Source organism: Coregonus clupeaformis, chromosome 33, assembly GCF_020615455.1.
Source record: "Coregonus clupeaformis isolate EN_2021a chromosome 33, ASM2061545v1, whole genome shotgun sequence".
Classification (NCBI taxonomy): domain Eukaryota; kingdom Metazoa; phylum Chordata; class Actinopteri; order Salmoniformes; family Salmonidae; genus Coregonus; species Coregonus clupeaformis.
Window position 1 is genome coordinate 8,500,945 of NC_059224.1, and position 27,418 is coordinate 8,528,362.

Sequence of the window (27,418 nt, forward strand, 5' to 3'; positions counted from 1 at the left end):
ATTCTAAAATTGATTAAATTGTTTTTTCCCTCATCAGTATGCACACACAATACCCCATAATGACAAAGCAAAAACAGGTTTTTAGAAATGTTTGCAAATGTATTAGAAATAAACTGAGATATTACATTTACATAAGTATTCAGACCCTTTACTCAGTACTTTGTTGAAGCACCTTTGGCAGCCATTACAGCCTCAAGTCTTCTTGGGTATGACGCTACCAGCTTGGCACAACTGTATTTGGGGAGTTTCTCCCATTATTCTCTGCAGATCCTCTCAAGCCCTGTCAGGTTGGATGGGGAGCGTCGCTGCACAGCTATTTTCAGGTCTCTCCAGATATGTTCCATCGGGTTCAAGTCCAGGCTCTGGCTGGGCCACTCAAGGACATTCAGAGACTTGTCCCAAAGCCACTCCTGCGTTGTCTTGGCTGAGTGCTTAGGGTCGTTGTCCTGTTGGAAGGTGAACCTTCGCCCCAGTCTGAGGTCCTGAGCGCTCTGGAGTAGGTTTTCATCAAGGATCTCTCTGTACTTTGCTCTGTTCATCTTTCCCTCGACCCCGACCAGTCTCCCAGTCCCTGCCACTGAAGAAACATCCCCACAGCATGATGCTGCCACCACCATGCTTCACCGTAGGGATGGTGCCAGGTTTCCTCCAGACGTGATGCTTGGCATTCAGGCCACTCAATCTTGGTTTCATCAGACCAGAGAATCTTGTTTCTCATGGTCTAAGTCCTTTGGGTGCCTTTTGGCAAATTTCAAGCAGGCTGTCATGTGCCTTTTACTGAGGAGTGGTTTCCGTCTGGCCACTCTACCATAAAGGCCTGATTGGTTGAGTGCTGCAGAGATGGTTGTCCTTCTGGAAGTTTCTCCCATCTCCACAGAGGAACTCTGGAGCTCTGTCAGAGTAACCATCGGGTTCTTGGTCACCTCCCTGACCAAGGCCCTTCTCCCCCGATTGCTCAGTTTGGCCCGGCAGCCAGCTCGAGGAAGAGTCTTGGTGGTTCCAAACAATTTCCATTTAAGAATGATGGAGGCCACTATGTTCTTGGGGACGTTCAATGCTGCAGACATTTTTTGGTACCCTTCCCCAGATCTGTGCCTCGACACAATCCTGTCTCGGAGCTCTATGGACAATTCCTTCGACCTGATTGCTTGGTTTTTGCTCTGACATGCACTGTCAACTGTGGGACCTTATATAGACAGGTGTGTGCCTTTCCAAATCATGTCCAATCAATTGAATTTACCACAGGTGGACTCCAAGTTGTAGAAACATTTCAAGGATGATCAATGGAAACAGGATGCACCTGAGCTCAATTTCGAGTCTCATAGCAAAGGGTCTGAATACTTACTTAAATAAGGTATGTTTTTTTATTTGTTATAAATGTGCAAACATTTCTAAAAACTTGTTTTCGCTTTGTCATTATGGGGTATTGTGTGAGGATTGATGAGGGAAAAAATGTATTTAATCCATTTTAGAATAAGGCTGTAATGTAACAAAATGTAGAAAAGGGGAAGGGGTCTGAATACTTTCCAAATGCACTGTATGTGGACACCCCTTTAAATTAGTGGATTCGGCTCTTTCAGCCACACCCGTTGCTGACAGGTGTATAAAATCGAGCACACCGCCATGCAATCTCCATAGACAAACATTGGCAGTAGAACAGCCTTACTGAAGAGCTCAGTGACTTTCAATGTGGCACCGTCATAGGATGCCACCTTTCCAACAAGTCAGTTCGTAAAATTTCTGCTCTGCTAGAGCTGTAAGTGCTGTTATTGTGAAGTGGAAACATCTAGGGGCAACAACGGCTCAGCCGCGAAGTGGTAGGCCAAACAAGCTCACAGAATGGGGCCGCCGAGTGCTGAAGCACAGAGCGTAAAACTGCGTTTGGAAGCAACATCAGCACAATAACTGTTCATTAAATGGGTTTCCATGGCTGAGCAGCCGCACACAAGCCTAAGATCACCATGCGCAATGCCCAGCGTCAGCTGGAGTGGTGTAAAGCTTGCCGCCATTGGACTGTGGAGTGGAGTGATGAATCACACGTCACCATCTGGCAGTCCGACGGACGAATCTGGGTTTGGCGGATGCCAGGAGAACGCTACCTGCCCCAATGCATAGTGCCAACTGTAAAGTTTGGTGGAGGAGGAATAATGGTATGGGGCTGTTTTTCATCGTTCGGGCTAGGACCCTTAGTTCCAGTGAAGGGAAATCTTAACGCTACAGCATACATTGACATTCTAGACGATTCTGTGCTTCCAAATTTGTGGCAACAGTTTGGGGAAGGCCCTTTCCTGTTTCAGCATGACAATGCCCCGTGCACAAAGTGAGGTCCATACAGACTGGCCTGCACAGAGCCCTGACCTGAACCCCATCGAACACCTTTGGGATTAATTGGAATGCCGACTGCGAGCCAGACCTAATAGCCTGACCTCACGAATGCTCTTATAATAATATAATAAATAATAATATGCCATTTAGCAGACGCTTTTATCCAAAGCGACTTACGTATGGGTGGTCCCGGGGATCGAACCCACTACCCTGGTGTTACAAGCGCCATGCTCTACCAATTGAGCTACAGAGGACCACAGGACTCTTGTGGCTGAATGGAAGCAAGTCCCTGCAGCAATGTTCCAACATCAACTTCACTGGCCTGAACCCCATCGAACACCTTTGGGATGAATTGGAAAGCCGACTGTGAGCCAGGCCTAATCGCCCAACATCAGTGCCTGACCTCACTAATGCTCTTGTGGCTGAATGGAAGCAAGTCCCCGCAGCATTGTTTCAACATCTAGTGGAAAGCCTTCCCAGAAGAGTGAAGGCTGTTATAGCAGCAAAAGGGGGACCAACTCCATATTAATGCCCATGATTTTGGAATGAGATATTCGACGAGCGGGTGTCCACATATTTTTGTTCATGTAGTGTACCTAGTAGGAGTAGTAACCCGGCTCACTATAGTGAAGCGGAAGGCTTGGCCCGTGGCGCCGGTGAAGCGTGTGGAGATGAGCTCCGAGCGGTTGGTCAGGATGGTGTCACAGTTGGCGCAGGAGAAGATGTGGTCCGGAAAGATCTGTCCCATAGTGCTGTTGTCAGCAGAGACCAACCTTCAGGAAGGGGAAAAATATATATATACACTGCAAAAAAAAAATAAAGGGAACACTTAAACAACACAATGTAACTCCAAGTCAATCACACTTCTGTGAAATCAAACTGTCCACTTAGGAAGCAACACTGATTGACAATAAATGTCACATGCTGTTGTGCAAATGGAATAGACAACAGGTGGAAATTATAGGCAATTAGCAAGACACCCCCAATAAAGGACTGGTTTTGCAGGTGGTGACCACAGACCACTTCTCAGTTCCTATGCTTCCTGGTTGATGTTTTGGTCACTTTTGAATGCTGGCGGTGCTTTCACTCTAGTGGTAGCATGAGACGGAGTCTACAACCCACACAAGTAGCTCAGGTAGTGCAGCTCATCCAGGATGGCACATCAATGCGAGCTGTGGCAAGAAGGTTTGCTGTGTCTGTCAGCGTAGTGTCCAGAGCATGGAGGCGCTACCAGGAGACAGGCCAGTACATCAGGAGACGTGGAGGAGGCCGTAGGAGGGCAACAACCCAGCAGCAGGACTGCTACCTCCGCCTTTGTGCAAGGAGGAGCAGGAGGAGCACTGCCAGAGCCCTGCAAAATGACCTCCAGCAGGCCACAAATGTGCATGTGTCTGCTCAAACGGTCAGAAACAGACTCCATGAGGGTGGTATGAGGGCCCGACGTCCACAGGTGGGGGGTTGTGCTTACAGCCCAACACCGTGCAGGACGTTTGGCATTTGCCAGAGAACACCAAGATTGGCAAATTCGCCACTGGCGCCCTGTGCTCTTCACAGATGAAAGCAGGTTCACACTGAGCACGTGACAGACGTGACAGAGTCTGGAGACGCCGTGGAGAACGTTCTGCTGCCTGCAACATCCTCCAGCATGACCGGTTTGGCGGTGGGTCAGTCATGGTGTGGGGTGGAATTTCTTTGGGGGGCCGCACAGCCCTCCATGTGCTCGCCAGAGGTAGCCTGACTGCCATTAGGTACCGAGATGAGATCCTCAGACCCCTTGTGAGACCATATGCTGGTGCGGTTGGCCCTGGGTTCCTCCTAATGCAAGACAATGCTAGACCTCATGTGGCTGGAGTGTGTCAGCAGTTCCTGCAAGAGGAAGGCATTGATGCTATGGACTAGCCCGCCCGTTCCCCAGACCTGAATCCAATTGAGCACATCTGGGACATCATGTCTCGCTCCATCCACCAACACCACGTTGCACCACAGACTGTCCAGGAGTTGGCGGATGCTTTAGTCCAGGTCTGGGAGGAGATCCCTCAGGAGACCATCCGCCACCTCATCAGGAGCATGCCCAGGCGTTTTAGGGAGGTCATACAGGCACGTGGAGGCCACACACACTACTGAGCCTCATTTTGACTTGTTTTAAGGACATTACATCAAAGTTGGATCAGCCTGTACTGTGGTTTTCCACTTTCATTTTGAGGGTGACTCCAAATCCAGACCTCCATGGGTTGATACATTTGATTTCCATTGATAATTTTTGTGTGATTTTGTTGTCAGCACATTCAACTATGTAAAGAAAAAAGTATTTAATGAGATTATTTCATTCATTCAGATCTAGGATGTGTTATTTTAGTGTTCCCTTTATTTTTTTGAGCAGTGTATATTAAAAAAGGAAGGGAAAGTCCTGTAAGACACTCATCCACACACAGCAGCTGAACAGAGAGAGGAGAGCAGTGAGGTGTGGGTGGCTCATAGAAAGTGAAACGGGGCGTGTATTCACTACGCCGACTCTGTTGCAAATTGTTTATTAAATGGAAGCAAACAAAACAGGGAGGGACCTACCCGAATTTGTCCAATAGAAAATCGATTTGCTACAGTTTGGACTAATGATTACACGCCTGAGAAAGACTCACAGAGATGCATTCATACTGCCCAGTTAGTGATTTCTTTGTTTGTTTACAAATGTTATAGTGTGAGCCTATTGAGATCAACATGGCTGCCACTCGTTTAGGTCAACACATCATAGTAATGGATGACAAACATAGTTAGAATTAACAAGTGTCTCTTCTGCTCGGTTTCATAGTGAACGTTGTCTTCATTGGCTGACGTAGACAACTCCTTGGGGGTATTCATGCTTGATCTGAGGTAGCGGGCCGGAGGCTCCGTACAAAGGGTGTGACGCAATTGAGGAGTCTCCGGAGGCCAAAAACAAGTGCTGTACCGCAACGCCGTGTGCCTCACAAATTTTGTAACAATGCGGAGGTATCTAATCAAAATCATCCTGCTCATTGGCCAATTCATTTAGAAGACCAACCTTACAACTTTCAGGCTATCCTAACTTCAAATTCTTAAAAAACTTGTATCAACTAAATTCAGCAAAAAAAGAAACGTCCCTTTTTCAGGACCCTGTCTTTCAAAGATAATTCGTAAAAATCCAAATAACTTCACAGATCTTCATTGTAAAGGGTTTAAACACTGTTTCCCATGCTTGTTCAATGAACCATAAACAATTAATGAACATGCACCTGTTGAACGGTCGTTAAGACACTAACAGCTTACAGACTGTAGGCAATTAAGGTCACAGTTATGAAAACTTAGGACACTAAAGAGGCCTTTCTACTGTCTCTGAAAAACACCAAAAGAAAGATGCCCAGGGTCCCTGCTCATCTGCGTGAACGTGCCTTAGGCATGCTGCAAGGAGGCATGAGGACTGCAGATGTGGCCAGGGCAATAAATTGCAATGTCCGTACTGTGAGACGCCCAAGACAGCGCTACAGGGAGACAGGTCGGACAGCTGATCGTCCTCGCAGTGGCATACCACGTGTAACAACACCTGCACAGGATCGGTACATCCGAACATCACCTGCAGGACAGGTACAGGATGGCAACAACAACTGCCGAGTTACACCAGGAACGCACAATCCCTCCATCAGTGCTCAGACTGTCCACAATAGGCTGAGAGAGGCTCACCTGAGGGCTTGTAGGCCTGTTGTAAGGCAGGTCCTCACCAGACATCACCAGCAACAACATCGCCTATGGGCACAAACCCACCGTTGCTGGACCAGACAGGACTGGCAAAAAGTGCTCTTCACTGACGAGTCGCGGTTTTGTCTCACCAGGGGTGATGGTCAGATTCGTGTTTATCGTTGAAGGAATGAGCATTACACCGAGGCCTGTACTCTGGTGTGGGATCGATTTGGAGGTGGAGGGTCCGTCACGGTCTGGGGCGGTGTGTCACAGCATCATCGAACTGAGCTTGTTGTCATTGTAGGCAATCTCAACGCTGTGCGTTACAGGGAAGATATCCTCCTCCCTCATGTGGTACCCTTCCTGCAGGCTCATCCTGATATGACCCTCCAGCATGACAATGCCACCAGCCATACGGCTCTTTCTGTGCGGGATTTCCTGCAAGACAGGAATGTCAGTGTTCTGCCATGGCCAGCGAAGAGCCCGGATCTCAATCCCATTGAGCACGTCTGGGAGCTGTTGGATCTGAGGGTGAGGGCTAGGGCCATTCCCCCCCAGAAATGTCCGGGAACTTGCAGGTGCCTTGGTGGAAGAGTGGGGTAACATCTCACAGCAAGAACTGGCAAATCTGGTGCAGTCCATGAGGAGATGCACTGCAGTACTTAATGCAGCTGGTGTCCACACCAGACACATTATTCAATTTCTGTTAGTCACGTCTGTGGAACTTGTTCAGTTTATGTCTCAGTTGTTGAATATTATGTTCATACAAATATTTACACGTTAAGTTTGCTGAAAATAAACGCAGTTGACAGTGAGAGGACGTTTCTTTTTTTGCTGAGTTTATATCTACATAAATAGGCATAAATTAGCATAAAATATCCCAGCAACAGTAACTCCAACCATTCAAACTATAGACACCAAACCAACTTTCACATATTCATGCTATCCTACGATTCCTACCCAATCAATCAATGAACCAACCAAATATTTCCATCAACCTACTTTTTCAACTATAAACAGTCAATACCACTACCAGAGGTGGGTAAAGTACTGAAAAGCTGTACTTAAGTAAAAGTACTGTTACTTACATTGTAATTTACCCAAGTAAAAGTGGCCCTCTTAAGAAACTACCAGTGGTGGAAAAAGTACCCAATTTTCATACTTGAGTAAAAGTAAAGATACCTTAATAGAAAATGACCCAAGTGAAAGTCAACCAGTAAAATACTACTTGAGTAAAAGTACAGTGGGGAAAAAAAGTATTTAGTCAGCCACCAATTGTGCAAGTTCTCCCACATAAAAAGATGAGAGAGGCCTGTAATTTTCATCATAGGTACACGTCAACTATGACAGACAAATTGAGATTTTTTTTCTCCAGAAAATCACATTGTAGGATTTTTAATGAATTTATTTGCAAATTATGGTGGAAAATAAGTATTTGGTCACCTACAAACAAGCAAGATTTCTGGCTCTCACAGACCTGTAACTTCTTCTTTAAGAGGCTCCTCTGTCCTCCACTCGTTACCTGTATTAATGGCACCTGTTTGAACTTGTTATCAGTATAAAAGACACCTGTCCACAACCTCAAACAGTCACACTATGGCCAAGACCAAAGAGCTGTCAAAGGACACCAGAAACAAAATTGTAGACCTGCACCAGGCTGGGAAGATTGAATCTGCAATAGGTAAGCAGCTTGGTTTGAAGAAATCAACTGTGGGAGCAATTATTAGGAAATGGAAGACATACAAGACCCCTGATAATCTCCCTCGATCTGGGGCTCCACGCAAGATCTCACCCCGTGGGGTCAAAATGATCACAAGAACGGTGAGCAAAAATCCCAGAACCACACGGGGGGGACCTAGTGAATGACCTGCAGAGAGCTGGGACCAAAGTAACAAAGCCTACCATCAGTAACACACTACGCCGCCAGGGACTCAAATCCTGCAGTGCGAGACGTGTCCCCCTGCTTAAGTCAGGACATGTCCAGGCCCGTCTGAAGTTTGCTAGAGTGCATTTGGATGATCCAGAAGAGGATTGGGAGAATGTCATATGGTCAGATGAAACCAAAATATAACTTTTTGGTAAAAACTAAACTCGTCGTGTTTTGAAGACAAAGAATGCTGAGTTAAATCCAAAGAACACCATACCTACTGTGAAGCATGGGGGTGGAAACATCATGCTTTGGGGCTGTTTTTCTGCAAAGGGACCAGGACGACTGATCCGTGTAAAGGAAAGAATGAATGTGGCCATGTATCTTGAGATTTTGAGTGAAAACCTCCTTCCATCAGCAAGGGCATTGAAGATGAAACGTGGCTGGGTCTTTCAGCATGACAATGATCCCAAACACACCGCCCGGGCAACGAAGGAGTGGCTTCGTAAGAAGCATTTCAAGGTCCTGGAGTGGCCTAGCCAGTCTCCAGATCTCAACCCCATACAACATCTTTGGAGGGAGTTGAAAGTCCGTGTTGCCCAGCGACAGCCCCAAAACATCACTGCTCTAGAGGAGATCTGCATGGAGGAATGGGCCAAAATACCAGCAACAGTGTGTGAAAACCTTGTGAAGACTTACAGAAAACGTTTGACCTGTGTCATTGCCAACAAAGGGTATATAACAAAGTATTGAGAAACTTTTGTTATTGACCAAATACTTATTTTCCACCATAATTTGCAAATAAATTCATTAAAAATCCTACAATGTGATTTTCTGGAAAAAAAATTCTCATTTTGTCTGTCATAGTTGACGTGTACCTATGATGAAATTACAGGCCTCTCTCATCTTTTTAAGTGGGAGAACTTGCACAATTGGTGGCTGACTAAATACTTTTTTCCACCACTGTACTTGGTTTTAAATACACAAAGTATCAAAAGTAAATGTAATTGCTAAAGTATACTTAAGTATCAAAAGTATTAATCATTTCAAATTCCTTATTTTAAGCAAACCAGAAGGCACCATTTTCTTATTTTTTCCGGTTAGCCAGGGGCACACTCGGACATAATTTACAAACGAAGCATGTGTGTTTAGTGAGTCCACCAGATCAAAAGCAGTAGGGATGACAAGGGATGTTCTCTTGATAAGTGCATGAATTGGACAATGTTCTTGTCCTGCTAAGTATTCAAAATACAGTGGGGGAAAAAAGTATTTAGTCAGCCACCAATTGTGCAAGTTCTCCCACTTAAAAAGATGAGAGAGGCCTGTAATTTTTCATCATAGGTACACGTCAACTATGACAGACAAATTGAGAGATTTTTTTTCTCCAGAAAATCACATTGTAGGATTTTTTATGAATTTATTTGCAAATTATGGTGGAAAATAAGTATTTGGTCACCTACAAACAAGCAAGATTTCTGGCTCTCACAGACCTGTAACTTCTTCTTTAAGAGGCTCCTCTGTCCTCCACTCGTTACCTGTATTAATGGCACCTGTTTGAACTTGTTATCAGTATAAAAGACACCTGTCCACAACCTCAAACAGTCACACTCCAAACTCCACTATGGCCATGACCAAAGAGCTGTCAAAGGACACCAGAAACAAAATTGTAGACCTGCACCAGGCTGGGAAGACTGAATCTGCAATAGGTAAGCAGCTTGGTTTTAAGAAATCAACTGTGGGAGCAATTATTAGGAAATGGAAGACATACAAGACCACTGATAATCTCCCTCGATCTGGGGCTCCACGCAAGATCTCACCCGCGTGGGGTCAAAATAATCACAAGAACGGTGAGCAAAAATCCCAGAACCACACGGGGGGACCTAGTGAATGACCTGCAGAGAGCTGGGACCAAAGTAACAAAGCCTACCATCAGTAACACACTACGCCGCCAGGGACTCAAATCCTGCAGTACAAAAACGTGTCCCCCTGCTTAAGCCAGTACATGTCCAGGCCCGTCTGAAGTTTGCTAGAGTGCATTTGGATGATCCAGAAGAGGATTGGGAGAATGTCATATGGTCAGATGAAACCAAAATAGAACTTTTTGGTAAAAACTCAACTCGGTCGTGTTTGGAGGACAAAGAATGCTCAGTTGCATCCAAAGAACACCATACCTACTGTGAAGCATGGGGGTGGAAACATCATGCTTTGGGGCTGTTTTTCTGCAAAGGGACCAGGATGACTGATCCGACGGGGTGTAAAGGAAAGAATGAATGGGGCCATGTATCGTGAGATTTTGAGTGAAAATCTCCTTCCATCAGCAAGGGCATTGAAGATGAAACGTGGCTGGGTCTTTCAGCATGACAATGATCCCAAACACACTGCCCGGGCAACGAAGGAGTGGCTTCGTAAGAAGCATTTCAAGGTCCTGGAGTGGCCTAGCCAGTCTCCAGATCTCAACCCCATAGAAAATCTTTGGAGGAAGTTGAAAGTCCGTGTTGCCCAGCGACAGCCCCAAAACATCACTGCTCTAGAGGAGATCTGCATGGAGGAATGGGCCAAAATACCAGCAACAGTGTGTGAAAACCTTGTGAAGACTTACAGAAAACGTTTGACCTGTGTCATTGCCAACAAAGGGTATATAACAAAGTATTGAAAAACGTTTGTTATTGACCAAATACTTATTTTCCACCATAATTTGCAAATAAATTAATAAAAAATCCTACAATGTGATTTTCTGGATTTTTTTTCTCATATTGTCTGTCATAGTTGATGTGTACCTACGATGAAAATTACAGCCCTCTCTCATCTTTTTAAGTGGGAGAACTTGCACAATTGGTGGCTGACTAAATACTTTTGGGTGTCAGGGAAAATGTATGGAGTAAAAAGTACATATTCTTTAAGAATGTAGTGAAGTATAGATACTCCAAAAAAACTACTTAAGTACTTTACACCACTGGAAACTACTAACGTAAGAGTAAAAAAAGTATCCAGTCAGAAAAGTACTTAAGTACTAGTTGCAAATTTTGTTTGGTAATGTTTTACATCATATAGTAAATTGTGAGTATGACAGCAAACAAAAAGAACAACTTACTGCAATTGAATAGACATTCATTTATTTATTATTTAAGCCCACCAGCACCATCTAGGTAGGCTGTACCGTTTCAATTATGGTCTTATTCAAAGTTGACTTCATATATATCAATGTGCTCAATTTCATAAAACAGTAAATAGTGCTCGAGACATTGGAATAATTTCACAATTTCAATAGCATTAATGAAAATTACATTCACAATATAATTTAAATGACATGTGATGGTGAATGCGGACTAAGAAGATTTACACCAAGTGTGGTTTCATTTTGTATTAAGAATGAAATATAAAGTAGGATCAGGTAAACAACAATCAACATTTCACTAGCAATCATACTGTATCAATTGCCATAGTCAACTCAATCATCTTTTTTCTGCCAAGGTACGATTTACCCTCCATTCACCTTCTCTTTCGAACTGCTTCTTTCCACTTTGAAGGGTATTTTCTTTTTTTGGTTCATTCTCCTCCCCTCAGTTGTGTCGCTACACACTGTAAATTAAAAACAATATATATATATATATATATATATATATATATATATATATATATATATATATATATATATATAGTAGCTATACGGCACAAAAAGTTTACTGGGATGTTTCACTATATGTGCTTATAGGCTTTGTCATAAAAACAGAATGACATTTACACACACACAGCAATGGAGTGGGAGGATCATGCGCTGGGCTGACCTGTTCATCTAGCTAGTTAGTTAGATAGCTAGTTAGCTACATGGTTAACACTGCAGCTAGCTTAGTTAGCTTATCTAATGGCAACCTAATGTGATAGCTAGCTAGTTAGCTATTGCCACACACATCTGATTAATCTGTTCACTCTTTATGCCAATGTCAAGGTGGCTAATTAACTAAGCCAACAAGCAGAGGGAGGTCATATGGGGCGCTAAAAACAGGAGATTAAACATTGTCAGATTCTGGGTTAGCCAAAGCAAACTAGCTAGTTAGCTTCCTAGCCATCTCATTTGCACTCACCCTCAAAACACAATTTCAACAGCAGAATAATATCCGATAAATAATTCTTACTCTATAAATATATAATATTACAAAGGCAGAAAGTCTTTAAAGTGCAACGTATCTCTGACCACGTTCGGCTAAGAACCCTTTGAAAAAAAAATGGAGTGCAGGAAGAGGTGAGCTTCACTTCTACTGCCATGGCGGAGATACCGGGTTTGACGACAACGTTGAGAGCCAATGGACTTGAGTTTTGATGACACGCTATTTTAAATACATTTCATTGGTTAAGGGGTCGTGAAATGTTCATACAGACATAAAGGGGAACCAATAGTATCGATTAATGTATTTTTAAAAAATAGATAATCACAACCTTTGGAGTGAGGAGGTTTTCGTCTGATGATGATATAATAATGTAACGACCCGGTATTGTGTTCTGTGTTCGTGGGTGTGTTATTGTTGTCATGGGTGCTAGCAGGGGTTAAAAATGCGAGGGCAGACGGAAAGGTGGGGGGTATGATGGGTAATCCCGCGGGGTTTTGAAATGCATAAATAGGGGTTACTGTCTCATCCCTCTCTTTTCTATTCGGGACCCTGATCTGCTCCTATGAGTCTGCCCTTAACTTTACATTGTATATTTGTGTACATTCGGAATTTAGTGGCGTGGGCTGTGGCCTGAACAATAGCCCAGTTTAGGAATAAACCTGTGTTCTGCTCTGCACACCTGGTGTCCGTCTCTTTTTCCTTTATGACCCAGCCCGGGTCATTACAATAATATACATCTATGTAATTTAAGTAACGGAGTAAAAAATAAGTTACTTCCTCCAGAAATTACTTGAGTAAAAGTACAACCCACAGAGAGTAACTAGAAAAGTACTAGTTCCTCCAAAAATGTATCTAAGGACATGTAACTTGTATCGCGTTACTACCCACCTCTGACTATTACTACCACTACTATAACTTATTTCATAACTAAAAATACTTTAAAGACAAGTTAGGAAGCACACATTTTCTTCAGAAAATGTACTTTTCTAGTTTAAAAACTAGCAGTCCTTAGTGTAACAGTTGGTATAATGGGACAATTCTGAGTTCAACGCATTTCTCGCCCCTGGACTGTGGTACGTTTTCCGAGCCATATCTCGCGCCGGCTTGCAGTGTCTTAATCTAAACAGGAAACCCGTTCGACTCCAGTGCAAGCGCATGGTATGAATCTATTGTGGCTATAACGTGTGATAGCTAACCTTATAATACAAAGCCATCATGTATGTTGTTGTCGAAGACACATCGCATACCCAACTATTTCTCACCTTGAATCTGTGATTTTCAGAGTCCTGTGTCGACACGAATGTTAATAACCCGTTTTGTTGTATTTCCCCCTTCTTTTTGTCCTTCTTCTTATCGTCGACCCTATAGATATCGCGTCAGCTTTGTTGTTCTCTTACAGCTGTTCCGCAGACTGTATCAACATCCGGTACATGTGGCCCCGCCCCCTGCTGGGTAGGGGAGTTTTTAGAGAGACCCAAAGAGCGCAGCAGAGACCAAACTGGCCAATCAATAGAACTCTGTGGGGCCAATGTGTTTGAAATTACACTCACAGTAAAACCAGAGACAGTAGAGGAAGCTGATGAAACTATACTTTTACTTTTCAGAAATATTAAATAAATATTTTTGGGGAAGTAGATGAAATGATGGAGCTCAGCTCAGGCTTCATTGTACATTGTGATGTGGATGTTTAGGATATCAGCTGAAATGAGAAACTCCTGGATCAGAACCCAGGTAGGTTGTCTAGCAACATAGCCTATTGACGGTCAGGTAGCAAAGTTTGCATCAAAATACTTCCTGTGCTCAAACAATGCAGGGCAATAACTGGACATACACACCACGACAAGAACACAGCAGTAAGATCACAGAGAAGATCACAAAGAGATTAATCTCACTCCCAGACACTTCCACCCAATAAAAGTCTGTTGGATCAACTCGTCAAATGTGACCTTTGTTAACCCAAGTATGAGAAATTGTTGGGCACAAGGTTACAAAGAGAGTCTACTGGCATCTTGAGCTGCACGAACTGTAAAGCCATAGACTATAGATAGGCAGGGCTCCAAATGAAGATGATAGATAGATAGAGGGCTTGAAAAGACAGGGTCATGTGGATTGTGAGTACTTGGGAGATAGATAACAGAGTATTGTGTAAAGACTTATCTCTGCAGTTATCAGAATTGAAGTGAGTTCATTGTGTCAAGCGTCTCAGATTAGGAGTGCTGATCTAGTTCAAACTGATCCTAAATCAGCACTTTATACTAACGGCCCCAGACCATTTTATTCCATCTGCTAAGGTTTTATTGGAATTAGGGAACAGCTCACTTGAGACCAGGCCACTAAAGCAATAATGTCTCAGACTGATAGACTGATTAATTTCCTGGAAGATACAACTCCCACAGAACAATAAAGGACAGATAGACACATATCCAGGTGTTCACATGTCCTGGGCAGCTTATGGCTGTCAATAGAGCCCCCCAGTGGAGGTGTCATAATACCCGTAAAACCATTATTTATTTATTTTTTTGGGGAGGGGGTAAATACAGGCAAATATATTGATAAAAGTCACCGTGTCCTAGAGAGATTTACATGGTTATCAAAACGTCACGCCAGGGTAAGCCTACATGAAACACAGCCCTTATTTTTTAAGTGTTTCTAAAATCCCCTATGGGAAAAATGAATGGTGGAAAAACGATTGGAACCATTTCCTTGTTTGACGTCTTGGTTTCATGGGTATTATGTCTCATAATGTGGTACTCTATACAAGAACATCCTCCACTCACACTGTCCTCCAACTTCAACTCCAAACTATTATCATAAAGACTATTAACATAAATACATAAACATGATTTCAGATGTACATTACATTTACAGGACGGGAATCAAGAAACATAATGGACTGGATCTCAGTTGTTGCGGTGGATTGTACAGTCCAGTCAAGCAATTTCATACATTTCAGTTCAGTAATCTGTTAATCCTTTTTGATAGAAGAAACAGATAACAGGTTATATACATATTGTAATCAAGTATAATATATCTCCCTCATCTTTCCTTCTGGCAGTACCTCACCTCTGTAATCACTAGAGACTGATAATGAACAGAGAATGATCATGAAGATAAGTTATCAAGCAATTTAACAATACACTGTCACTGTTATAAAACATCAGGTGCCTATGGCTGGCCAAGAGTTGAGCCCTGAGGACAATCTATAAAGAAATCAAATGTGTGAGCTTCATGAAATGGGTTTCCATGGCCGAGCAGCCTAAGATCACCATGCGCAATGCCAAGCGTCGGCTGGACTGGTGTAAAGCTTGCCACCATTGGACTCTGGAACAGTGGAAGCCCGTTCTCTGGAGTGATTAATCACGCTTCACCATCTGGTAGTCCGATGGACGAATCTGGGTTTGGTGGATGCCAGGAGAACTCTACCTGCCCGAATGCATAGTGCCAACTGTAAAGTTTGGTGGACAAGGAATAATGGTCTGGGGCTGTTTTTCATGGTTCGGGCTAGGCCCCTTAGTTCCAGTGAAGGGAAATCTTAATGCTATAGCATACAATGACATTCTAAAGGATTCTGTGCTTCCAACTTTGTGGCAACAGTTTGTGGAAGGCCCTTTCTGTTTCAGGATGACAATACCCCCATGCACAAAGTGAGGTCCATACAGAAAGGGTTTGTCGAGATCGGTGTGGAAGAACTTGACTGGCATGCACAGAGCTCTGACCTGAACCCCATCGAACACCTTTGGGATGAATTTCTATAGACCACCAAGTGCTAACAGTCAGTATCTGGATAACATGTGTGAAATGCTTGATAATGTATGTGATATCAATAGAGAGGTATAATTCCTGGGTGTTTTAAATATTGACTGGCTTTCATCAGGCTGCCCACTCAAGAGAAAGCTTCATACTGTAACCAGTGCGTGCAACCTGGTTCAGGTTATCAGTCAACCTACCAGGGTAGTTACAAACAGTACAGGAATTAAATCATCAACATGTATTGATCATATCTTTACTAATGCTGCAGAGATTTGTTTGAAAGCAGTTTCCAAATCCGATTGGCAAATGTATTGCAAATTGAGAAATCATGTGACTAAACTGAATAAAAAGAAGAAACTACACTATGAAACAAAGATAAATGACATAAAGAATTATAGTAAAAAGCTTTGGAGCACCTTAAATAACATTTTTGGGAAAAAGGCCATCTGATTCAATTCATTCATTGAATCAGATGGCTCATTCATCACAAAACCAACTTATATTGCCAACTACTTTAATTATTTTTTCATTGGCAAGATTAGCAAATTTAGGCTTGACATGCCAGCAACAATTGCTGATACTACACATCCAAGTATGTCTGACCAAATTATGAAAGACAAGCATTGTCATTTTGAATTCCGTAAAGTGAGTGTGGAAGAGGTGAAAAAATGACTGTTGTCTATCAACAATGACAAGCCACCGGGGTCTGACAACTTGGATGGAAAATTACTGAGGATAATAGTGGATGATATTGCCACTCCTATTTGCCATATTTTCAATTTAAGCCTACTAGAATGTGTGTGCCCCCAGACTTAGAGGTAAGCAAAAGTCATTCCGCTACCAAAGAATAGTAAAGCCTCCTTTACTGGCTCAAATAGCCGACCAATCAGCCTGTTACCAACCCTTAGTAAACTATTGGAAAAAATTGTGTTTGACATGATACACTGCTATTTTACAGTAAAGAATTTGACAACAAACTTTCAGCATGCTTATAGAGAAGGACATTCAACAAGCACAGCACTTACACAAATGACTGATGATTGGCTGAGAGAAATTAATGATAAAAAGATTGTGGGGGCTGTTTTGTTAGACTTCAGTGCGGCTTTTGACATTATCGATCATAGTCTGCTGCTGGAAAAACATGTGTTATGGCTTTACTACACCTGCTATATTGTGGATACAGCGTTACCTGTCTAACAGAACACAGAGGGTGTTCTTTGATGGAAGCCTCTCCAACATAATCCAGGTATAATCAGGAATTCCCCAGGGCAGCTGTCTAGGCCCATTACTTTTTTCAATCTTTACTAATGACATGCCACTGGCTTTGAGTAAAGCCAGAGTGTCTATGTATGCGGATGACTCAACACTATACGTCAGCTACTACAGCGACTGAAATGACTGCAACACTTAACAAAGAGTTGCAGTTAGTTTCAGAGTGGGTGGCAAGGAATGAGTTAGTCCTAAATATTTATAAAACTAAAAGCATTGTATTTGGGACAAATCATTCACTAAACCCTAAACGTAAACTAAATCTTGTAATAAATAATGTGGAGATTGAGCAAGTTGAGGTGACTAAACTGCTTGGAGTAACCCTGGATTGTAAACTGTCATGGTCAAAACATATTGATACAACAGTAGCTAAGATGGAGAGAAGTATGTCCATAATAAAGTGCTGCTCTACCTTCTCACCAGCACTATCAACAAGGCAGGTCCTACAGGCCCTAGTTTTGTCATACCTGGACTACTGTTCAGTCGTGTGGTCAGGTGACACAAAAAAGGACTTAGGAAAATTGCAGTTGGCTCAGAACAGGGCAGCACGGCTGGCCCTTGGATGTACACAAAGAGCTAATATTAATAATATGTATGTCAATCTCTCCTGGCTCAAAGTGGAGGAGAGATTGACTTCATCACTACTTGTATTTATGAGAGGTATTGACATGTTGAATGCACGAGCTGTTTGTTTGAACAACTGGCTCAGCTCGGTCACCCATGCATACCCCACAAGACATGCCACCAGAGGTCTCTTCACATTCCCCAAGTCCAGAACAGACTATGGGAGGTGCACAGTACTACATAGAGCCATGACTACATGGAACTCTATTCCACAAAAAGTAGCTGATGCAAGTAGTAAAATTAAATTTAAAAAACAGATTAAAAAAACACCTTATGGAACAGTGGGGACTGTGAAGCAACACAAACATAGGCACAGACACATGCATATACACACACGATAACATACGCACTATACACACACGTACACATACATTTTATACTGTAGATATGTGGTAGTGGTGGAGTAGGGGCCTGAGGGCACACAGTGTGTTGTGAAATGTGAATGTATTGTCATGTTTTAAAAATTGTGTTAACTGCCTTAATTTTGCTGGACCCCAGGAAGAGGAGCTGCTGCCTTGGCAGCAGCTAATGGGGATCCATAATAAATACAAATACAAATTCAAAAATTGGAACGCCGACTGCGAGCCAGGCCTAATCGCCCAACATCAGTGCCCGACCTCACTAATGCTCTTGTGGCTGAATGGAAGCACGTACCCGCTGCAATGTTCCAACATCTAGTGGAAAACCTTCCCAGAAGAGTGGAGGCTGTTATAGCAGCAAAGGGGGGTCCAACTACATATTAATGCCCATGATTCTGGAATGAGATATTCGACGAGCAGGTGTCCACATACTTTTGGTCATGTAGTGTAGCTATTTCATCAGCCAACCATTCAATGCCTGCACTCATAATCCAGGAATTAATAAAAATTCTTATTTACAGATTTATTTTCATACAGTTTGAAATACAGTATGTTTTGTAACAGGGAGTCATTATAGGTGTAGAATAGATGGATAAATACAAATAGGATGCTCTGAAGTAAAAAATTAGAATACAAACAACGACATTGTAAATTGTTCATGTAAAAGTGGGGCACACCACAGGAGGTTGGTGTCACGTTTATTACCTAGACTAACCTGTGCCCCCGCACATTGACTCGGTACCGGTGCCCCCTGTATATAGCCTCGCTATTGTTATTCTACTGCTGCTCTTTAATATATATACATATTTTTTTCTGTTGTTGTTGTAGGTATTCTTTCATAAAACTGCATTGTTGGTTAAGGGCTTGTAAGTAAGCATTTCACTGTAAGGTCTACACCTGTTGTATTCGGCGCATGTGACAAATAAAATTTGATTTGATTTTGATTTGATTTAATTGGGGAGAACGGGATCGTGGTAATGACTGGAGCGGAATGGGTGGAATGGTATCAAATGCATCAAACACATGGTTGCCAGGTGTTTGATGCCATTCCATTTGCTCCGTTCCGGCCATTATTATGAGCCGTTCTCCCCTCAGCAGCCTCCACTGGGGCTCCAATGGTTACCATTTTCTTTGTTTTCAGACTACTGCCCGAGTACACACACTTCTTATTGTGAGAACTGGAAGCATACATGTGAGGGGAGTCTAACTGGTAGTAGTTACTGTTGTAGGCTTTACCAGTACGTATTAAAACCATGTGATTTTATTTGACCACGGGGAAAAGAGCGACTGCGTAAATACCAAAATGCAGGATTAATTTAATTCAGCCCCAACTCTTACAAATTCAACTGAAATTCACTCCACTCTGCTGGTGCTGTGCCAACTCAAATGTTCTGGGTGATACAATATGTCACAAAACACACTTTCTCACATAACCAATAAGTAACTCTCCACACTTATATATTTAGCCTACCCCCCAATATTGGCTCTTCACATGGCATGATATGTTGTTAACAATGATTTTCAGTCAGTTTATGAAAGGTAGTGCAGTGAGTAAATCTCAAAGATAAAAGCAACCCCCATCTTTTATCTCCCCTCAGACACAAAATGATAGGTGTCCTTTTATTTTATTACTAGCTGGAATCAGGGGCACAACATTCATTGGGGACAGGGGGGACATCTCCCCCCCCACATTCTGAAATTGTATTTTTGTCCCCCCTAGTTTTATCATTGGAATGTGATACAAAACGAGGCAACGGTGTGCTTTAGGACCATGCGGACACCTCCGAGCAGTCGTTTGGAGTGTTTATACTTAAGCCCCATATACTACCCACCATTGTGACCTGTACGCTCTTGTTGGCTGGCCCTCACTACATATTCGTCGCCAAACCCACTGGCTCCAGGTCATCTATAAATCACTGCTAGGCAAATCCCTGTCTTATCTTAGCTCACTGGTCACCATAGCAACACCCACCCGTAGTCTGCGCTCCAGCAGGTATATCTCACTGGTCATCCCCAAAGCCAACACCTCCTTTGGCCGCCATTCCTTCCAGTTCTCTGCTGCCAATGACTGGAACGAACTGCAAAAATCTCTGAAGCTGGAGACTCTTATCTCCCTCACTAACTTTAAGCGTCAGTTGTCAGAGCAGCTTACCGATCACTGCACCCGTACACAGCCGTTCTGAAATTAGCCCACCCAACTACCTCATCCCCATATTGTTATTTATTTTGCTAATTTGCACCCCATTATCTCTATTTGCACATCAACTTTTGCACATCTATCATTCCAGTGTTAATACGAAATTGTAACTATTTGTCACGATCGTCGACAGATGAAGCGGACCAAGGCGCAGCGTGATAAGCATACATCTTTATTTGTGTACACAACACAAACCAAAACAATAAACAAATGATACGTGAAGTCCTAGGTTACAACACAAACCTTTCGGAACAAGATCCCACAAAATACTAGTGCCAAACAGGCTGCCTAAGTATGGTCCCCAATCAGAGACAACGAGCTACAGCTGTCTCTGATTGGGAACCACCCTGGCCAACATAGATATAAACGATCTAGAACAAAAGCATAGAAAATGTAACAGAAACTCCACACCCTGGCTCAACATTTAAGAGTCCCCCGAGCCAGGGCGTGACACTATTTTGCACTATGGCCTATTTATTGCCTTACCTCCATAACTTACTACATTCGCACACACTGTATATATATTTTCTGTATGTATTTTTGACTTTATGTTTTGTTTACCCCATATGTAACTCTGTGTTGTTGTTTTTATCGCACTGCTTTGCTTTATCTTGGCCAGGTCGCAGTTGTAAATGAGAACTTGTTCTCAACTGGCTTACTTGGTTAAATAAAGGTGAAATAAAATAAATAAATTTTAAAAATATATACGACTGGATAAAAAAATATATATATATATATTATGTCCCCCCACTTTTAAACCAAAGTTGGGCCCCTTGCGGGAATCGATAGTCATTCTGACTATAACATGTTGTACCCGTGAAGTTCCTATTTTCAAGCAGAAAGCCATATTAAGTCAGTTGAATGCAAAGGGTTGAATGTATGTGTTACATCTTTCTCTTATCTAACTTAGATAGGCTACAGTCCAACCATAAGATTAGCATCTCCTGTCAACCTCTGATTTTAGACACGCAATTACGTTATCTACCTGCCGCTCACCTCTCTCTCTCTCTCTCTCTCTCTCTCTCTCTCTCTCTCTCTCTCTCTCTCTCTCTCTCTCTCTCGTCCGTGCTTTCATTTTCTTCCATTCTCTCTTCCGATAATGATCAATATAGTAATTTGACAATGTCACGGCCATCCATGCCCTTGAACGTGAGCCCAACCCCTCCCACTATGCATGTGCATGATGTGTATGATTTACCATGGACAGGTATATCTGTGAATCACATCAAACAGCAAGGTAGAGGAAAGGAAGACGGTAATAGATAGTACGTCAAGACAACTGAGCTGTTAGACAAACAGACAGACAGTCAAACAGAAAGACAGACAGACAGAAGACAACTGGTGGCCTATGAGGAAAAACTTTGACAGCTGAAGGATGCTTCCATTACTGGTTATAGCTTTGCTGGGGTTCCCCACGGCAACAGGTTTCTATGCACTTTTTACATAAAAACAACAACATTTTTAGTCATTTAGCAGACGCTCTTATCCAGAGCGACTTACAGTTAGTGAGTGCATACGTTTTCTTACTGACACTTCTATAGCCTACTCAAATTATCTGATTATTTTACATATAAAAGTAACTGGGTAAAGTGAAGAATATCAGTGGCTTTTTGTCTTAGGTTTGCAGGAATGATATTGAAGAAAATGTGCAAGTAGAGTGAAGTTGTATTACTGTAGTGATTATTGGCATCATTGTCATAAAGTAACATCTTAGGGACCTTGTCAATTAAAACCAGGCTTTCAGGGGTGAGACAATCATTGTATACTTCATGTTTGGATTCTGGCTGTGCAAGAAGAATGTTGTTTTTGCCTCACCTCAGAAATGTGGTCACTAGTTCTGACTAGGCCCCTCAATGTTTTAAAGGGATGATGCTGACTACATAGGTTCACATTGACCTACTGTAACATTGTACTAAGCATACATTATAGGAGATAATGAACTCTTTTGTTTCTACTGTATGGTATCTTTGGGGAGCATTCCTGTTGAATGTGTTCTGTTAAAAACTGCTTCTCTTTTCTAAGAAGATAACACTCATGGAGCAAATTTGAGAAAACCCACAATGTTAAACTCATATTCATAAATGCATTGTGGCAGTATTTGTAACATAGAGAAATAATAAATATATACTGTATTAATCTCTATAGCAGGGGTCCCCAATTACATTCAGCCGTGTGGCGATTTTTCTTTGACCGGATGGTCGAGGGGTAGAAACATAGTTATAAATAATTTGTACACTGCAAATTGACCACAAGAATCCAAAATGGATATAGTATTTGACAAAAACAGAATAATTTCAAACCTTGATTACATTGGGATACAATCACGTCTCTCTATTTATGCGTGGCAATACTTATTTTAATCACTTTGAGCTGATTTTCTGGTGATTTCACAGTCTTTTATGTCCAACAACAAAATGTATTAAAACATTTTTGCTCAAAAAACTTGGGGGGCCAAATAAAATCACCCGCGGAGCTGAATTTGACCCGAGGGCCACCTATTGTGAAACCCTGCTCTATAGTATGTGACCTGTAATGTCTCCTCTGTTATTCCCAGCCTCTGCACTGCCTCACACCCACACCTCTCTCTCCCAGACCCTTCCCTCCTCAGGTGAGTGTTCACTAATAATCAGTCATTAGTGATATAAAATGGCTTGACTGATGAGGAGGTAAAGTACATCTTAACTGATCTAACTGTATGGTCTGGCCTTGTACCCGGCCTGATCTATCTGGGTTCATTCAGCTCTATGTCTGGCCACCTAGAATATAGAGATCTATCTTCAGTCTCTTTAGTCCTTATTGAGTTGAGTTGGCTGTTCTGAACGATCAACCAATGTGGTCTTAGGCGGTCTCCTAATTTCACTCCTTTCTCTCCAGCTCACAGTGTCAGACCCTCAGATGTGGCTGTGCTCTCGGCCATCGGTCTCCCCCACACACAAAGGTAAGCAACACATCAATTTCTCTAACCTTGATAGATAAGGGGACACTACCAGGTGTCACTAGGGATATTTCAATGTGAACGCAGAAAGGTTTTCCAGACTTCTGTTTTTCTCTCTCCTTGCAGCAGTGAGCTGTCCAGAGTGTTATTGAGACTTCATGGTAAGCCTGCTATTCATGGGGAGTTTGGGGGGCTCCTTAATGTATCAAATCAGTTCTCTGAACCAGAAGACAACAAACGCAGGCTATTAACACAGACAGACAAACAGACAGGCAGGCAGACAGACCGAACAGACACGCACACTCTCACGCACACACGCACACATGCACACAAGTACACACACAAAAATAGCAGACAAATTCTAGAGCAACCAATCCACGTTGTCAATTTCCTGTGACCTTAAGCACCAAATGACAGTCTCCATCAAATACAATCTCAATAAAACACACTTTGATTGGTTGATAAGATTGGTTGATAAGACATTTGATTGGTTGATAAGACATGTTGGTCTGCTGACAGATCCTCCTCTTCCCATGCCAAATTTCCTCCCTTTGCAATCTGACACTCGTCATGTGTATAATTACATAGAATGTTTATCTAATTTCATCCAGATAATCTAGGACCAGACATAATTTAGGCTTTTTAACCATTTTCGAAGATAGGATTGTGCTCGAAAAGGATAAAAGCATCGAAAAGAGGGTACATTTGGAGGGAAATGAAATCAATTCAGTCACGTACTTGAGATAATGGTGTCAGGCCTGCTCTTATATAACTTACTGTAACTATTGAACACTCTTACATGTCTAATAGGTTATTGTAGATTACTGCAGTATCAATTAGTATAATTGAGAATAATTGATTTTAAAAGAGGTTAATATAAGTTAAGATCCAACTACTTTGTGATATCGTTATTTGTCTGATATCAGGAACAAGCCTGATACTACTAACAATAAGCCAAGATAGAATCACCAAACTACAACTACGCTGCAATTAATTTCACCAGAAAGCATTCCACAAGGAAGAGATACAGATGATTGTACCTCTCACACAATAGAAAACAGACATTAATAAAGAGGAAGGGGATAGAGAGACATACTGTACTCTCAACTCACATGGTACTTTCTGTATGTTAGTACCAAGAAAGCCCTAGATGCCATACTTGTCTGGTCAAACAGATTGCATGTGTATCCATTTATTTGATTGTATAAGGAACCAACTAACTACCTGTGTATCAGACACGTTGGTGGAGTATGGAGTTAGTTGATTTTAAATACCTGTTTGCCATTTCTAATAGTGTTTTTTTCACCTCATACTAAAGTGCCAAGTAATGTGCATATGACAAAGTTGATTTCACTTATAATCAAGCAACTTCCTCCCCTCTCTCTGTCACTCCAGAGCTGCTGACCATTTTTAACCCTGCAATGACCAGTACTCTTCCTGGTCAGACAAACCTGTATTCTGAATCCTCACAGCACAGGTAATCCACAGCTACACCTGCTCCCTGTGACAGCATGAAAGAAAGACAGACAAAATTGTATGTTTCGTTCATTTGCAGAGCTCTTGTGGAGCAGGCAAAGGAACTGTCCCTCACCCTCAGGAGTAACCAGGTATTCTAGTAACTCTCCTTCTACATAACCCAACACATTGTCCTATAGAATTGGAACAGCTTCTCTGTACTGGTTGTCATCTCTGACTGTGTCTTTTACTTCTCTCTGATAGGCCGTTGATCTAGACACAGACTGGAAGCTGGTGATGCTATTCGTCCAGGTGGATGAGCTCTGTTTATGTCATGACCAGGTCATTAGCCAAATACTCACCTCACACATCTGGATTTCAGTGAAAGTCTGCATTTCATGACACTACAGTGTTAATAGCTGCGTTCCTTTGAGTGAGTGTTGTGTGTTTGTGTGTATGCAGCTCAGTGAGACCATCAGAGCTGCTGTCCAGGAGGTAGATCAAGCTCTGCAGGTGCTGCAGTCCCAGGTGGGTTTTGGACACTTGTGTGACACTCTTAGCGATGCTACAGCACATGAATTTAGGTGATCATTAAGATCGTTCTTAATGTATTTTCAGTTGAAGTGGACCATTGTCAATGTTGCAGTGTGGAATGGAGAATATGATACTGGACTTCCTCATCAGAACAGGTGATAATCTCGACCAATAGCACAGCTCCTTAATCAGTCAGTGCATTCATTCCCTGAGTTTATAATGTTTTATTTTATTATTATAGATATAGATTATTGTACTGTAATGTTGAGGGAGCTAGCACACAAGCATTTTGCTGCACCTTTTATACCTGCTGTAAACTGTGTACGTGATAAATACAATTAGATTAGAATTTTGGGATTTTTAAACGATTCTGTGAATCTATAGTGACTTGCTAGTAGACGTTTGGTTTGATTGCTTATATGTCTATTGACAGGATGTGTCAATGTATGGAGGAAAGACATGAAGGGGAGCTCAGACTGCTGAGGGCCCTGCTCACTCAAGTCCTGCAGGTGCAATGTCTTACATATCAATGTTTTACGTCATCAATGTCTTACATCAATGTCTTGCATCATCAATGTCTTATGTCATCAATGTTGTACATCTGTTTTACATCATCAATGTCTTACGTCATCAATGTTGCACATCCGTTTTACATCATCAATGTCTTACGTCATCAATGTTGTACATCTGTTTTACATCATCAATGTCTTACATCAATGTCTTACGTCATCAATGTTGTACATCTGTTTTACATCATCAATGTCTTACATCAATGTCTTACATCATCACTTCTTACATCAATGTTTTACATCATAAATGTCTTACATCATCAATGTTGTACATCTATGTTTTACATCATCAATGTCTTACTACATCTATGTCTTACATCAATTTCTTACATCTATGTCTTACATCAATAACTTACATCAATGTGATCTCCCCAACATCTATGTCAGGGTTCCCCAACTGGTGGCCTGCAGGCCGAATTTGGCCCCACGGTGGTTTTATTTGCCCCCCAAGTTTTCTGAGTATTTCATTGTTGGATATAAAAGACTGTAAAAACACCAGTTATTTTAATTTTGGAAATCTGTTCCCAAGTATGCCCTCGCATAATAGAGATACACGTGATCATATACAAATGTAAGCAAGATTTGAAATTATCATGTTTTTGTCAAATATTATATCTGTTTGTGATTCTTGCAATCAAATTGCAGTCTACAAATGATTTGTAATTATGTTCCAGCCCACAGACCATCCTCTCATAAAAAATCATCCCGCAGCTGAATCTAGTTGATGATCTTTGATCTATGTGCTGTTTATATTGTTGTCCCCATATAAATAAGATAAGATAAGATTATATTGCATTCTATTGTCAGTTTTCACCCCCAAAAAATTTGCATCATAAAAACTCCTTACAGGACATACTGCAAAATATAATAAATAACATATGGACAGAAGATGTTGTAGTACAGGGGACTACACAAGTGGTGTATTGTATATAGTTTATTATTTACTAACTATTTTTCACGGTGGTCAGTAGGAGTCCCTTGACGGACACCTGGTGGAGAAGCAGTGGTACAGCAATAGAGATGACTTCACCGTCCTACTGCAGGATGTCCCCTTCATCACAGCAGACCCTGCCTCCTTTATTGTGAGTGACAAGCCATTGAAGCTTCCCACAAGTTTGTATACATTAATGTGACTCTCTTACTGTGTGATGCAGAGCTGAATTGTTATTTGTTATTGGTGTGTGTGCGTGCGTGCGTGTGTGTGTGTGTGTGTGTGTGTGTGTGTGTGTGTGTGTAATACAAATGTTCTTCTGTGTACAGAGCACTGCCCCCAGAGCGGGTGCATTACACACAGACAAACTAGCCATACAGATGTGGGCCAACTTGGTGAGTTACACCACATAATACCCATGCTGCTAACACACTGTGGCATTGTCTCTGCTCTCAGTCCTAGTTGAGGCAAACAAAGGAGAATTTACTCAAAATGTTTTTCCTTCTGTTTTTCAGCTGCAGCCCACCATAGGCCAGCAGAACATGGAGGACAATGATATGATCATCTCGGTGCCATGCCCCAGTGAGGTGAGAGAGTGCGGCAAGCCTCCAACACATACCTGACCTAGGTTAGTTTTTCTTTCAAATACTTTAAGCGTTTAACTGAGCTTGTCTGGAGTGCCAGATGAGTGGGGTTTGCACTTGGGGGTTGATGCATTGGTTCCATTGGACCAGACAAGCTCAATGAACTGCAGCTAAGGTATTTGAAAGAAAACAAATACTATTTGAATCCAGGCCTGAAATCTGT

General features: G+C 42.2%; 1 protein-coding gene and 1 long non-coding RNA gene across 3 annotated transcripts in view; one reads left to right on the plus strand and one right to left on the minus strand.

Annotated features, from left to right (window-relative positions):
* Positions 1 to 10,973: 10,973 nt before the first annotated feature.
* Positions 10,974 to 13,396, minus strand: LOC123482442. Its single transcript, XR_006657712.1, has 2 exons — positions 13,251 to 13,396; positions 10,974 to 11,461 (listed from the first exon to the last, which is right to left on the minus strand). It is a non-coding gene; the product is annotated as an uncharacterized LOC123482442 (long non-coding RNA).
* Positions 13,397 to 21,436: 8,040 nt separating this feature from the next.
* LOC121548588 (phospholipase B1, membrane-associated) overlaps positions 21,437 to 27,418 on the plus strand; it is a 29,755-nt gene continuing 23,773 nt past the window's right edge. The window contains exons 1-13 of one of the 2 annotated variants that reach the window (XM_041860067.2): positions 21,437 to 21,611; positions 22,742 to 22,795; positions 23,062 to 23,125; positions 23,249 to 23,283; positions 24,518 to 24,599; positions 24,678 to 24,729; positions 24,842 to 24,919; positions 25,040 to 25,105; positions 25,196 to 25,266; positions 25,545 to 25,620; positions 26,652 to 26,762; positions 26,941 to 27,006; positions 27,127 to 27,198. In XM_041860067.2, the coding sequence (XP_041716001.2) occupies positions 21,563 to 21,611; positions 22,742 to 22,795; positions 23,062 to 23,125; positions 23,249 to 23,283; positions 24,518 to 24,599; positions 24,678 to 24,729; positions 24,842 to 24,919; positions 25,040 to 25,105; positions 25,196 to 25,266; positions 25,545 to 25,620; positions 26,652 to 26,762; positions 26,941 to 27,006; positions 27,127 to 27,198 (876 nt within the window). In that variant the 5' untranslated portion in view covers positions 21,437 to 21,562. The remainder of the gene's footprint in view (positions 21,612 to 22,741; positions 22,796 to 23,061; positions 23,126 to 23,248; positions 23,284 to 24,517; positions 24,600 to 24,677; positions 24,730 to 24,841; positions 24,920 to 25,039; positions 25,106 to 25,195; positions 25,267 to 25,544; positions 25,621 to 26,651; positions 26,763 to 26,940; positions 27,007 to 27,126; positions 27,199 to 27,418) is intronic. The other variant, XM_041860068.2, reaches the window with a different exon arrangement.